The sequence below is a fragment of the Rhinoderma darwinii genome, chromosome 5 (assembly GCF_050947455.1).
Source record: "Rhinoderma darwinii isolate aRhiDar2 chromosome 5, aRhiDar2.hap1, whole genome shotgun sequence".
NCBI classification, from domain to species: Eukaryota; Metazoa; Chordata; class Amphibia; order Anura; family Rhinodermatidae; genus Rhinoderma; species Rhinoderma darwinii.
Genome location: NC_134691.1, coordinates 185,044,049 through 185,056,346, shown reverse-complemented (window position 1 = coordinate 185,056,346; position 12,298 = coordinate 185,044,049). Strand labels below are relative to the sequence as shown.

Genomic DNA, 12,298 nt, shown 5'->3' with positions numbered 1-12,298 from the left:
AGAAATTGCCTTTAGCCTACAGGGGCAAGGTAGTTATTGGGCCCATTGCCATGTTAAAGTAACGGGAAGAAATAGCTTTTGGGTTCACATGCTAAAACAGTGGATTCATGGATTACCATTTAGTATGACTTGGGTTACTGGTACCATTAATACAATATATGAAGTAACATTGATGTATTTTAAGTATTGTGATTTATGTGCTTCTATTTATATATTTACTGCATTGTAACTGTACAAATGCACTTAAAAGGTTAATACTCAATTGTATAAATGAGATGTGAGCATTACTGGTTTTTAACATGTCGTGTTAAATCTAGGTCACAACACATTGCAGTTTGAAGACTGAAAGTAAATAAATGATCACAGAGCAAAATGAAGTAATACAGTATATAAAAGTAGAAGGGTAAATAACTTACCTTTGGCACAAAAACTAGACAGAGTGTGATGGTACTGCAGAATATGATGACTAAAGCCACAATACAAAACTGGACGTTGGGTTGGTCTTTGGTGAGAAAAGAGACTGCCGCTCCTATAATACACATAATGCCCACGTTGTACACACTCATTCCTATATACTTGCTGTCGTTTAGTGCTGGGATGCTTACGTTTCGGGTTTCCCAGGCCAAAAAGCAACCAAACAACTGAGGAAAAAATATAAATAAAATTATCTTTCAAAATTTGTTACTATTAATATTTCACCCTAAAAATATAGCTTTTGCTTATCTTTGTGTAATATTACAAAATATCTGTATTGCTTTAGTTTAGTTCATTTAGGGCCTGTTCACATCAGCATTCGAGTTCCGTTCAACCTTTCAGTCAGAGGAACGGATGAACGAAAAACTGAATTATGTACACTATTGTTTCCGCTAAAAAAACTGAAACCTTACGTAATGGAAACCATTTGCAACAGAACCATTACCATTGAAATCAATAATAATGCAAACAGAAGCTATGGTTTCCGTTTGGTTTTCCGTTCATGGGTTCCCCTGTTGAAAGGTCTAACGGAACCCATGAGCAGAAGTCCGACACAGATGTGAACGGGGCCTTTAACTTATTTTTTTGTATAAGTTGTAAAGGTAAGAGTGTATCCAAATGATAATGTACATCTTGGCCTCATCTGTGAAAAAATAGGTCAGGTCCTTCCTAAACGGTGGAATTGCTACCTTTCTATAAACATTAATGTATTCTTTGTTTGGAACTAAGTTTGCACTAACAAGATCTCCAGACTTCACAACCACCTCCTGTTTATGGTTTGCTGGTTTTATTAGATAGCCTGGTGTAACTCGAGAGGAGCGTCAGTCACTAATAGCAGTGTGGTGCACACCACAGCACAAAATCACAAATACAAACCTATAAAACTCTTAGGCTGCGTTCACCCTGCATGTTTTATTGCGTTTTTATTGTCTTACAGATGTCACACTTTGTAAAAATGCGTAGCTATTTAACAAACACCTGCGTTTCTTCAGATGCATTTTTTTTTTGTATCGTTTTAAAATGCAACAAAAGCGCAACCAAAACGCACAATGTGAACCCAGCCTCAAAGCATATCTACTTCCTTATTATTTGTAGAAAATTGTGTGGCCATGTGGAGCCCACTCAGGGGACGCATTTCTGCTTAGACTCGGCTGTATGATTTGTGTTTCACAATTTGCCATAATAGTATATTGTTGTGTAAGTGTGTTGGTCATCTAGACAGTGAAGTAATACTGATGCCTCATGCACTCGACCATCATTTTTACCCGCAATTACAGATCCGTGGATAAACATACTGATCCATTCATTTCTATGGGCCACGGACACTTTCCCGTATATTTACGGGTAAGTATCTGGGCCGTAGAAATGACCCACAAAAAATGGGACATGTCTCATTTTTCGCATTTACGGACCGCTCTCCTATATTTTATAATGTGAGCTCGGCTGCAAATGCGGGTGACAGTCGACGGCCCGTCCATGCCGTAATCACGGACCGTACACATGGCTACCGCCGTGTGTAGGGGGCCTTAATGTGTATATGGCATTTCTTTATCATAAAACTGGTGCAGTCTGTATAAATTTAGCTGTGAGATTTCTATTAGTGTTTTTTTTCCAATTTTAGTAGAAAACTAAAACTTCTTTATAAGAAATCCCATAGATCTGAATGTTCAAATGCTATTTAAGCAGTGTTTTACATTAAAGTAAAACTCCTGGACCAGCACATAGTTCTCATAACAGTATTATGGGCAGAGTGCATGTAGGGGGTGGGAAAAGCAGGAAGTCTGTGAGATGTAGATTCAACCAATAGCTGCAGAGCAGGAAGTGATATCAGTACATGGAGCATTTTTTTTTCTTTTTGAGCAATCTCTCCTGTTTAGCCCACTTTCATGCAGCAGTAGTTGTTATTTCCCATGGTGTTAAGGACTTATAGTGTACTGAACACCTTTAAAACTTGCACTTGAGGGACCACTATGAAACAATTATTGGCCCTGGTGTGCTCATGACCATAATAGGTCCATTATGTTAATCTGAATATTTGTTTTGAGTTTTACTTTAAAAATAGTTGAGGAAATAGAATCATCTTTTATAAAAAAAAAAAAAAAGTGCACTGCGTCTGCTTACTTCTTATAGTTAAACCTCACTTACCATAAGAAGCCCTTTATAGGCATAGACAATTCCGAGCCAGATTGTCATGTGAGTGTTCTCACAGTGCTCCAGAAATGGAAGAATGGCAATGTCTCTCCCTGCAGGATCCGGCTGAAAATAGATAAAATCTATTAATGTTGTGATTAATAAAAATAATAAAACAAAATTGTACCATGGATTATTTTATCACTTTGCAGCTTAACATGGAATGTCCTTTCAAGCACTTTAATAACACTTTTACCTGCATTCCGTATTCTATTTTTATTAAACACATTTTTTTTTTCTCCCAGTAACTTAAATTTGTCAGTGTTCAATCAAGAGCTAAAGTCTACTTTTCTTGTGCAGTGGGGCATGGCACCAGTGGCGGATTAAGTAGATCATAGGCCATGGGCTGTACCCCATACTTGGGCCTCCCTTCTCTACTGCCGCTCTGCCGCGCCATGTCTATAGTCAACACCACCTTTCTGTGCAAGCATTGACAAATTAATGTTACGATTCCCCTTGTCAAAAGGCTGTGTCCCTACATGCTGACAGTCTCCAACCATCACTAACAGCATCACACTGTGTAGGGGCACATTCCCCTGACTATAGGAATGGCAACGCCCATTTGTCTATTAGTCCTGGGCTACACAAAGACTTTTTGTGGAATACAAGGATTTCCTATGACAGACATGTCAGGAGAAGGGACAGATCCTCTATAAATCCAGTGACTCACAGGTGACGTCTTCACTGATGGGAGTCATTCTCTTTTCTTTTCTTCTCCATCTGACACAGACCATTATAGCAACTTCTCCTGATTACTGTAGTTTCCTGCCGAGACCCCTTTGCTCCTTGCTTCTGCAGCCTCTATAGAAACACAAAAATTCAGACACCAAACCACCTAAATTGTTTCATACCCCAGACCAGATCCCTAAGAAAATTCGGATCCCAGACGAGACCCTAAAATACATACAAACTCCAGACCTTCTAAACTATTGCAGTCCCCAGAGCAGACCACCCTACACAAATACAGAACCCAGAAAAAGCACCCTAAATAAACCTCGGACCAGAGCCCTACATAACACCGCCAGACCTGACCCCCTAAACTAATACAGACCCCTAAACTAATACAGATCCCAGACCCCTAAATACAGACCCTAGACCCCCTAAACTAATACAGACACCAGCCCCTAAACACAGACCCCAGAGCAGACCCCTCCTAAATACAGACCCATAAACTAATAGACCTCAAAATTCAGACCCCCCTAAACTAATACAGTCCCCCTAAATCCAGACCCCAGACCAGACCCCCTAAAAACAGACACTAGTCCCCTTTAAACTAATCCATCCTCCTTATACTTACATAGCAGCTCCCAGCCTTCTCTATGGAGTATTGTTGCTGTACTAGGACCTGCCCACATGGTCATGTGACCTGCAAGTCTCTCAACAGTAACAAGAACTTCAAACATAAGATAATATCACTGTATGTTTCAGGTTTTTTTTACAGGACATACACATTGCAGGTATGTTGGTGTTTTTGCAGCGAATTCGCCCCAAACGTCCCTATGATGATCTGACACTGCATGGCACATGTCACCCAATGAGTGTGACTGAATTCCTCCTTGATGTGGCTGCTGTTAAAGCCCCTTTTCCATGGCTAAGGTTGCACCTAGAGATGAGCGATTTTCCCACGATTAGTTTTGAGTCCAATTCTATTGAACAGTCCCTCAGATTTGATTCGGTCCGAATAAATTCGTTGAGATTCGAAAGTGTCCCAATTTTCCTGAAAAGTCATGTAGGACTGTATCCAACCCCTTTGAAGTTCTTAAATGCCAAAACAGCATTAGTAATGTCCAAGTGACAGCAACAGATATGGCTATGAGTAAACGTAAGGTAGTTGGTGGTAACAAACAGCCTTTATAAAAACACACTGCATTTTCAGATTTTTTATGCTTTTTAAGGTTAAAAAAAACATCTAAGCATTATCCCTTTTTGGTGGCAATTAGAAATATGCAAAATAATGAGTTACGTCACTTCCGTGATGTCTGTATCAGCAAGCAGCGGAATTCTATCAGCACCAAGATTTAAATGTAAAATATATTTATTTAAAGAAAAATATAGACTTGGACACAGACTAATGCATAATGGCACTCTATAACTGACTAACGCAGAATATTACGCCAATTTTTGGTGGCACTATTATTATCAAATAGATATATGCAAAATAATGAGTGACATTATGTCTGTAACGTCAGTATCAGACGCCAAAGGCTTGTTATCAGCACCATCATTAAAATTTAAATTAAGATCTATTTATTTAAAAAGAAATTGTCACTTGGACACAGACTAAGGCTGGGTTCACACGACCTATTTTCAGACGTAAACGAGGCGTATTATGCCTCGTTTTACGTCTGAAAATAGGGCTACAATACGTCGGCAAACATCTGCCCATTCATTTGAATGGGTTTGCCGACGTACTGTGCAGACGACCTGTCATTTACACGTCGTCGTTTGACAGCTGTTAAACTACGACGCGTAAATTGACTGCCTCGGCAAAGAAGTGCAGGGCACTTCTTTGCAACGTTATTTGAGCCGTTCTTCATTGAAGTCAATGAAGAGCAGCTCAAGATTTACGAGCGTCACAGACGCCTCGCAAAATACGAGGAGGAGCTTTTACGTCTGAAACGACGCAGCTGTTTTCTCCTGAAAACAGTCTGTCATTTCAGACGTAAAAGGCACTTCTCGTGTGCACATACCCTTATGTATAATGGCGCTGTAAAAATGCTTGATGCAGATATGTGAAAAACAATGAGTGATATCCATGACGTCTTTTTATAGAAGGTAGCGCAGCACGCTATCAGCTCCAGGATTACTATTATTGAAAAAGATTTGTGAGTGAAGTTCATAATCGGCATATACACAGTACAGTCGATTAAACCTGTGAAACTTAAGTGATGTACTGTGCATGCGCCGATTCAGAAGCAGAGGCACGAGCACGCTCATGGAGAATACTGGGCCAGACGTGATCACGTCTTCTATACTGCCTGGCCCTGTCAATCAAGGAATGAAGGGAGGGACGGACTGGGGATAGAAGGTAGATGAGTTTGGCGCAACCGTGATGCCCTTGTTGCTCCAAAAAGCTTATTTGCATATATGGAGTAAAGTGATTTTGGCTGCAATGGAGCGACTCAGCTGAAAAATGAAAAAGGCGTTTGATTCAGGTGAGTCTACACTATATTACTGTGCTGCTGGTTTGATAGAAACATTTCTGGCTTCCTTTGAGCTCATCTACAGCTGGCCATAGTTTTCTTGCCTGATGCAACTAATAATGATGTTTGTAAATATAATTGTTATGTCAAAGGCAAGTTACAGACCGTGTCAGGCATGCTCTAGTTTCTAGTTGTTAATGCCACTATCATACCATTTATACTACAACAAGGGAAGAATTTACCATGTGAAGCAGTGAAGCATATTTCCGTAGGAAAATCTTTCCTTATCATAGCAAAATATCATTGCATGTAAGCCATTTCGGAGCGAACTCTCTACTTCCATGGAAAATAAAAAATAATGAATTGCTCATTGGTGGAAACAGATTATGTTTATAATCAACATAACTCAGATGCATCACTATTAGTTTCCCAGGGGGGGAAAAAACGAGCAAAAAATAAACAAATTTGGAGTAGAATATGAACAATAAAACCATCGTTTGATAGCATTAAGTCATTCTACTTCTATTTCAATCTTCTTCACCGTCAATTAATCAGCCTGGAGGAACTAGCAATTGATCGTTACGATTGCAATGCACCACTGGCTTTCTAAATGACTCAGTCTGTTATTATCTTTTTCTTCAGATCTCTCTTTCCAAAGAATCCATTTGATTAAAATCGGTCATATGGCCCTCAATCTATGGTATCGGTTATGTTTTCCTTCTGATTGAGTACAATAGTCTTCATTATGATCCAGTTCATCTACCACTACCTAAACTGTAGATGAATGTTTTTAGGGTAATAATCTGCTGCATTTGTCATCTTTTTAGTCTGCTATAAATATTATTGTATCATTTGTGGTGCACATGGCTGGAGACGCTCAGTACACCTGCAGGAAATGGATACGGAATTAATTCTTAGGGAGGCCATGGAAACTGTGATGAATTCACAAGGGGAGTTAATGAGCCCACTTCATATGAAGACTGTTCAGATGCACAGCATAAACACTCTGTGGGGGTTAATAAAGACAACTGAGTCATATCCCTGGAGATATTGCATTCACATGAAGATAGATAGTTTAGAAGATCAGGGAAAGTGGACTATCTTTTCCAAATACTGGACAGTGGAAAGACAGTAGATAGAAAATAACCTACACACCAACAACAATATTTGGATGTCATAGAAGAGGGTCTCCCAATAGAGCCCCCCTCTATAAGCTAGAATGGCTCCGACTCTGGTGGACCTGAGCTATCCATGTATTACACAGTTGGATATTCACCAGAATGACCACCATGTAATCCAATATTTAAAGAACTGCATTACTACAGAAATACCACTGCTTCCCCCAGAAAAATCAAATGTTAGCTCAAATCTGAAAGGTGTTGTCTCAGATAAGTTGAGGGTTGTTGGTGAGGCGCCGCTTGGGGGGGATTTTTGACAAGCGATTATAAGCTGCACAGGCATCTCACAGGCGGCAGCACCTGTGATAAGTACTAAGAACAAACAGCAGATCAAGAGTAGATGAACGGAGTAGATGACAAATAAAAAGTTACAGTCCTCACAATTTTAAGAAATGAGTCCATATACATTTATACTTCACAGCTCAGACGCTCTCTGGACATGAGACTCAGCTGGGTCCGTGTGCACATGGAGAAACTGGACGTTTGCCTCGATAGAGTCGATTTTTTTTCCCATCTGCTGCATCTACTATATTTTGGCAAACGTCCAGTTTCTCCATGTGCACACGGACCCAGCTGAGTCTCATGTCCTGAGAGCGTCTGATGCGGTGAAGTATATATGTATAAGCACTTCTGGTTTGTCATCCTAATTCTCAGATTTTGTGCTTATTTTAATGTTATACTGAGTTTAGGAGACAAATGAAAGGTAAATTAAGCAATATTTTTATTTTTATTATGGACTTCAACCAGTAGTGGTGGGGCAAAGGCACCACCATGTTCTTGCTGGTGAGGCACCAGTAGAAAAATATTGAGAAGTCATGATTTGACTATAAAGCTAGCATTATTTTAATGTATGTAAATGCACACATAAATGATGCATGCTCCCTTTTTTGGTTCTGTTTTTACATTCGAGCCCAGCACTATGAATATTTCTCAGTAATTAACCCCTAAATGAACCTTTCTGATAGGTTCTACTTCACACACTTTGTTTGCTGACGCTAATAAAGCTCATTAGATACCATTCATCTCCTCGTCCATATGTTACATGTATTTGTTACACAGGATAGCATATTTACTAACAAAAGCTCCATGTTTGATGACCCTTATTAGGGCCTGTTCACATAAGCGTTCGCTTTCCGTTCTGGGGTTCCGTCGGAGGTTTCCGTCGAGGAACCCCGCAACGGAAAGTCAAACAAAAACCTTAGCTTCCGTTTGCATCACCATTGATATCAATGGTGATGGAAACGTTGCTAATGGTTTCCGTTTGTCACCATTCCGGCTGATGTGAACAGGCCCTTAGAGATATATCTCCTCAGTTTATGTGTATTACTCATAATATTTGTGAATCAAGAAATAGACTTCAGTGGCAAGTGGCATTGTCAGCTCTAAATTGTGTTTACTTTTGCTTGACCTTTGGGGCCCTGTTGTAGTAAGTTCCCAATATTGTGTCAATGCATGGGCCCACCAAAAGATCCGCTGATACCCTGATAGACCAGTCTGACCCTAACATGATTAAATCTTTCCTAATGGCTCATTGATTTTCAACTATGAATGTTTTGCATATACCGTAAAATCTCTTTGAGATGGAAAAAAATGGTCTTCTAGAGGTCTGGTCCTCTCGGAAAAGAGGGCCATTATACATAGGATATAAGGGAATTAGAAAATTGCTTCACAGAAAAATCTGGTCGATATCAGGAATAGTCTAGGCGTTTGTTGCACCAGCTAATGCAACTGAATTATTTGGTCTCAGTCTAAACTCTTCCTGTCAGGGCCAAACTTTTTAAAGAACCAGAGCAAATGTAATCTAGTGTGGTTTGCTGGTAGCATGAAATGAAATCGATATGACTTAAATCTATAATGTATCTAGGCCATGATGCATCTCTGTGAACTAACTGAGCTACCATTGCATAGTGTCTACCTTCTGTGGGTTGCATGGAACAACACTGTGGGCAGCACGCATCCTCTGCGCCACGGAGCATCTTTGCTTTAAAATTAATTTCAGGTCAACAACTGAACTTGTTATTGCAATTATACATTGTCTTTTAGATATCTTAATGATTATTTTCTTTAGTTGTGCTATTTACTAAGCAGTGGCCGGAATGTGGTAGGGCCCCAGTTTAGGTTATTTGTTTTAAATCTGGGCTTTAGTGGGATACTTTTTTTGGGTAAATGAGTCTTCTTACTCTTCTTATCTAAAAAACTTAAGACATCAAGGTAATAGCAACACAGCAATGCCGATTTTCCTTTTTATCTGGTCCGTCCCGTAAGATTTCTGTATTGTTATAACTGTGTTCTGTACCATCTCAAAATAACATTGTGTAATATCTTGAAAACAAATTATAATGCAACCCATTGCACTGCAACGGCAATCCCTGTGGTATTCTCATCCGTAGCCTGTAAATATAAAGCTGTATCTAGCATTGCTGCTAATTAGTCTTATATTCTCTGCAGAGTGTATGCTTTTAGCACCATCATTATTCTTAATGGCCACATTGTAACAAGCATCGACTTAGTCCAGATAATAGTGTTAGATATTTATTGCCAAGTGTCTACATAATTACAGGATGTGATAAAGTTACATTTCCTGCATATGTTGGAATGTTATGAGGTGTCATGTTAAATTCTTCTACTCATCAAGGCTGCAAATCATTTTACTTCCTCTTTACACAAGGCATGTAAAATTATAACTCTTAATAATAGGTATCATTATGTTTTCAGGGATAAAAAGGAAATCCTCTGGAGCACAGCACCTGCAATTTTCAACCTTGTTATCTAAAATTCTATAGCAATCAGCTAGAGCAGTGACAACTAAAATCGAATTTGCTACTATGGCAACTCCGCCCCTTTTTTCTTTAAATAAATTTTCAAAAATTTACGCCACTGAAAGATATTTATGAAAGTGTTGGATTCATGAAATTCAGTGAGTGAATAAGCTAAATGGAAAAATAGCATTAAAGGGTTTTTACAGGACCTAAAAAATATAAAATGTGATGAAGTGCCGTTCTTGCACATCACCGCTGCAGACAATTACTGGCCTCAGCAGTGATTCTAGCAAGAACGGTCTGAGGCCACTAAGGCCAGTGATAGGCTGAGGCGGTCATGTGCATAAGCGGCACATCATTAAGGCAGGACAATTAAAAGAGACCTGTGGGGACCACCAGAGTGGTGTTGTTGGAGCAGTGGGGGATTAAACAGGTAAGTAATGTTTTTTTTGTTTTATGTTTTATCAACTTTTCTGCCCATTACAATAAACCGCCTATGATTCAACCAAAAAATTGCAACAGAGCTGTTATAGGCAATTCTTCTTTGCAAGAACTTAAAGGGATTATATATTTAGAAAATGATATATGATTTAACACAGATTTTTTTAATTTTTACTGTATAGATTGGGACAAGATGAGCAGAGTCATCTCATTATCATTAGCAGGTGGTCAGATTAAAGTATTATTCCCAGCTCAGACATTTATGGCATATCCAAAGGACCACCCCTACTTCTATTGAGAAAGGCGGTCGCTTGCTTGGCTATTTCTGTAAGTCCCGTATAAGGAAGCGCATCTATCAAACATTATGGTATAAATTTCAAAATTAGGAATACCCCTTCAATGACTCTATTGTACTGCTAAAGGCCTAGATAAGGCAGGATAGGAACACTATACACACCCAGATGAGGCTCTGTATTAATTTCCCCTGCCATTCCCTGGTCTCTGGGGAAGGGTGCTGTACTAGATTACTTTATGGAGACTGTAATAATCTATGACATTTCATTACAGCTGCCATAAAGCACGCACACTGCAGTACTGTCTATACAGACAATGCAGGAAGGAAGTGTGTCCCTTCAATACTCCATTCATCTCTTTATGCTTGTGTCCTGTCGTAGCTGCAGCATTTGGCATCCAACTCATGACTATTCTAGGGACCGCAACATGGGGATTACACTGCAGCAAAGACCATATCTCCTTGTGTGATTATTGTGTGAATAACAGGGACCCCTTACACTCCGCATTCCAGTCTAGCCTGCGCCAAAACCTGTTGAAGCCACAAGGATTCACACCTCAAGCCATGTAATACATGACAGTTTCGAGGAATAACAACAGCTCATCCACAAAGCGGTAGAGAATGCAAACTTACAGAGTAGGGCCGGCAAGTGCTGAAGTGAATGGTGTGTAAAAATTCCTGTTGTGTCACTCAAGGCAGAGTTCAAAAATTGCCTCTGGAAATGACATCAGCACAAGAACTGTGCGTCGGGAGCTTCATGAAATGGGTTTCCATGATTAAGCCTAAGATCACCATGTGCAAAATGTCAAACGTGATCAGGAATGCTGTAAATCACGCCGCCACTGGACTCTTATAGCTATGGAAACGTTTTCTCTAGAGTGATGAATCACGTTTCAAATCTGACAGACTGAGGGACGAATCTGGGTTTGGTGAATGCCAGCAGAACGTTACCAACCGGGAAAGGGGAAATGCACAGTAACTACTGTAAAATTTAGTGGAGGAGAGATAATGGTTTGGAGTGGTTTTTCAGGCTCTGGGCTGTCTATTATTTCCAGTAAATTACTTGGAACGCAGATTGCGAAGCAGACCTTCTCGTCCATCATCAGTGTCTGACCTCAGTAATGCTCTTTTGGCTGATTGGGCACAAATCGCCCCAGACACACTCCAAAATGTTGTGGAAAGGGTTCACAAAAGAGTGAGGACTGTCATAACCGTAAATGGGGCCCAACTCCATTTTAACTCCTATAGTTGGTCTTGAAATGGGATGTCCAACAAGCTGTGATGGTCAGGTGTCCACATATTTTTTACGATATAATGTACAGTAACACAAGATATATGCTGGGTGATATTATCATGTGTCTATATGCTCTATACTTTTTTACCTATTGCCCATATGACATTGACCAATATAATGCAACAACTACTTTCAATATTTATTATATTGTTTGTCAAAAAAAAAATTGGAAAAAAAAAGTATTTATGTAAAGAAAAGATACAGATATATGACGTTCATCTAGCGTTTAAGCTCTTATGAGCATGAACCTCTTTACTTTTGTCTCATTGTTTATACATTTGCTTTGAATAATTTGATTGTTCATTCACCAATTGTAAAGCGCTGCAGAATGTGTCGATGGTATATAAAGATTATCATTACTATTATTATTATTATTACGTCATGTGAAACATTTAAGTTTTCGCTTCAATTCTTCTAGAGATTAAAAACCTGTAAAATATAGTTCCTTTTTACCGAATGTATATACAGTGTACTCAATAGCAAGACATGATGAATAAAAAGTAGATACATGTCTGGTTATTGAATAA

The 12,298-nt window shown here is 39.3% G+C and overlaps 1 protein-coding gene across 1 annotated transcript in view; it reads right to left on the bottom strand.

Annotated features, from left to right (window-relative positions):
• Positions 1-12,298, bottom strand: part of GABBR2 (gamma-aminobutyric acid type B receptor subunit 2) — a 656,884-nt gene that overhangs the window by 60,801 nt on the left and 583,785 nt on the right. Inside the window, exons 14-15 of the mRNA XM_075826778.1 lie at positions 2,620-2,730; positions 417-641 (exon numbers count right to left, since the gene is read on the bottom strand). Coding sequence (XP_075682893.1) covers positions 417-641; positions 2,620-2,730 — 336 coding nt within the window. The remainder of the gene's footprint in view (positions 1-416; positions 642-2,619; positions 2,731-12,298) is intronic.